Source organism: Balaenoptera acutorostrata, chromosome 4 (assembly GCF_949987535.1).
Source record: "Balaenoptera acutorostrata chromosome 4, mBalAcu1.1, whole genome shotgun sequence".
Taxonomy (NCBI): Eukaryota; Metazoa; Chordata; class Mammalia; order Artiodactyla; family Balaenopteridae; genus Balaenoptera; species Balaenoptera acutorostrata.
The window spans coordinates 137,272,676-137,274,264 of record NC_080067.1 but is presented as its reverse complement, the minus strand read 5'-3'; the positions used below and the strand labels follow the sequence as shown (position 1 = coordinate 137,274,264).

The following is a 1,589-nucleotide window of genomic DNA, read 5'->3' as shown; positions in this document are numbered from 1 at the left end:
AAGTCCAGGTTCTTTGTTTTACGTGGATTCTTATTAACATTTTGACAACCATGCTACAGAAGCCCATAGACACATGATCTCTTGTTTACCACTGATCGACAGATGAGAGTTTACCTATTAACATTGAAATCACAATTCACCAAAACTATGGTCTACAGATGATGAGTGATGGGTGATGGTCAATATGGTGATTATAGATACTTTGGAGAATCAAAATAAACTCATTTTTATATGAGTGTGAAGACATCAGCAGCTGTAGCTAAACAACACACTAATGAAATGTTGCTATGTTATTATTATCCCAGGCAGTGAGAAGGAAGACAGTCTGGAGAGGATGCAGAAAATCACCAGGGAAGATATAAAAGGTCCTCAAGCCACAGGCTCACCATACCCTCACGGCCATCACTGAGCATGCACTCAGGCTCCATGTCTCTTCTGGGCTATCCTGGGAATTGCAGTGGCACATCCTACACAACTCACTGATATATTTCTGTTGCTCTTTGCTCCAGTGATGTAAGCCCTACCTTTGGGCTTGCCTTACCCAGTAGCTACCAAGGAAATCTCTGGCTCCTGGATAACTGCCAAGAAACCCATGATGAAGCACCAAGCTGTGAATCTCCCAACTGTGAGACCAAGAGCTGCACCACAAGTTGTGACCAATCAAACTCATCTGTGCCCTCCAGCTCTCCAACAGTGGGCAAAATATGCAGTGCCTGTGAAACTACCAACACGGGACCCAGCCCCAGCTGCAACCCGTGCACTCAGACCAAGGGGTATGTATCTGATTGCTGCACACCCAGCTATGTACATCCAAAGCCTTCCAAAGCCTCAGCAATGTCTTCAAATGCTTTGGGCAACTTAACTGTTTATCCAAGAGTTTCTGGCCCCTAAACAGCTACAGACTGGGTAGTTTGGGGTATAGAAGCTACAAAAATCTTGGCTTCATACACAATGGCTTCCCACCATCATGTTATATTACCAACAGCTGCCAATCCCAAAGGTATTTAATAAGAAATTGCCAATACCTGTATTATTGGCCCAGGAGCTGCCAACCACTAAGCTATTTTTCAAGAAACTTCCGGTCTCTGAGCTGTATACCAAGTACCTTTCCTCCTGCGAGGTGTTTATGTAGTGGCTGCAGATCTCTGAATTGCTATTGATCAACTTACTGCATTTATAGCTGTTAGAAATTGTTCAACGGGGTAGATTCTACTGCGCTGTCACCCTCTCAAATATTCTGCTGAATTACTTCATATATCTTAAGAATCGTGTTCCATTAACCGTAAATATAACTCCAGGACTTGTTAACAATAACCATTATCACCTGCTAGCTTTTTTTCTGTTGCTTTCTTAATGCCCTTTGTGTTGAAGGCAGATCCTGAAGGTAGCATTATTGTTTCTGACATTGAATATGACAGACACACTGAAGAGATTCCATATGAAATACAATGCAATACAGCTTTCTTATTTGGGCTGTCACTGTCACTTATCTGCCAATGAAACTATCCCCGACCTTTCCTGATAAAGTCTCCTTGGTCTGACTGGTGATTCCAGCACATTCTTTCAAGATTGTTCTGCTTTTTATCAAT

The 1,589-nt window shown here is 42.5% G+C and overlaps 1 protein-coding gene across 1 annotated transcript; it reads left to right on the top strand.

The window, feature by feature from the left end:
* Positions 1 to 411: 411 nt before the first annotated feature.
* Positions 412 to 1,160, top strand: LOC102998214 (keratin-associated protein 24-1). The gene is given in 2 exon segments (XM_028164431.2): positions 412 to 802; positions 805 to 1,160. Coding segments are annotated over 2 exon segments (747 nt in total).
* Positions 1,161 to 1,589: the final 429 nt, after the last annotated feature.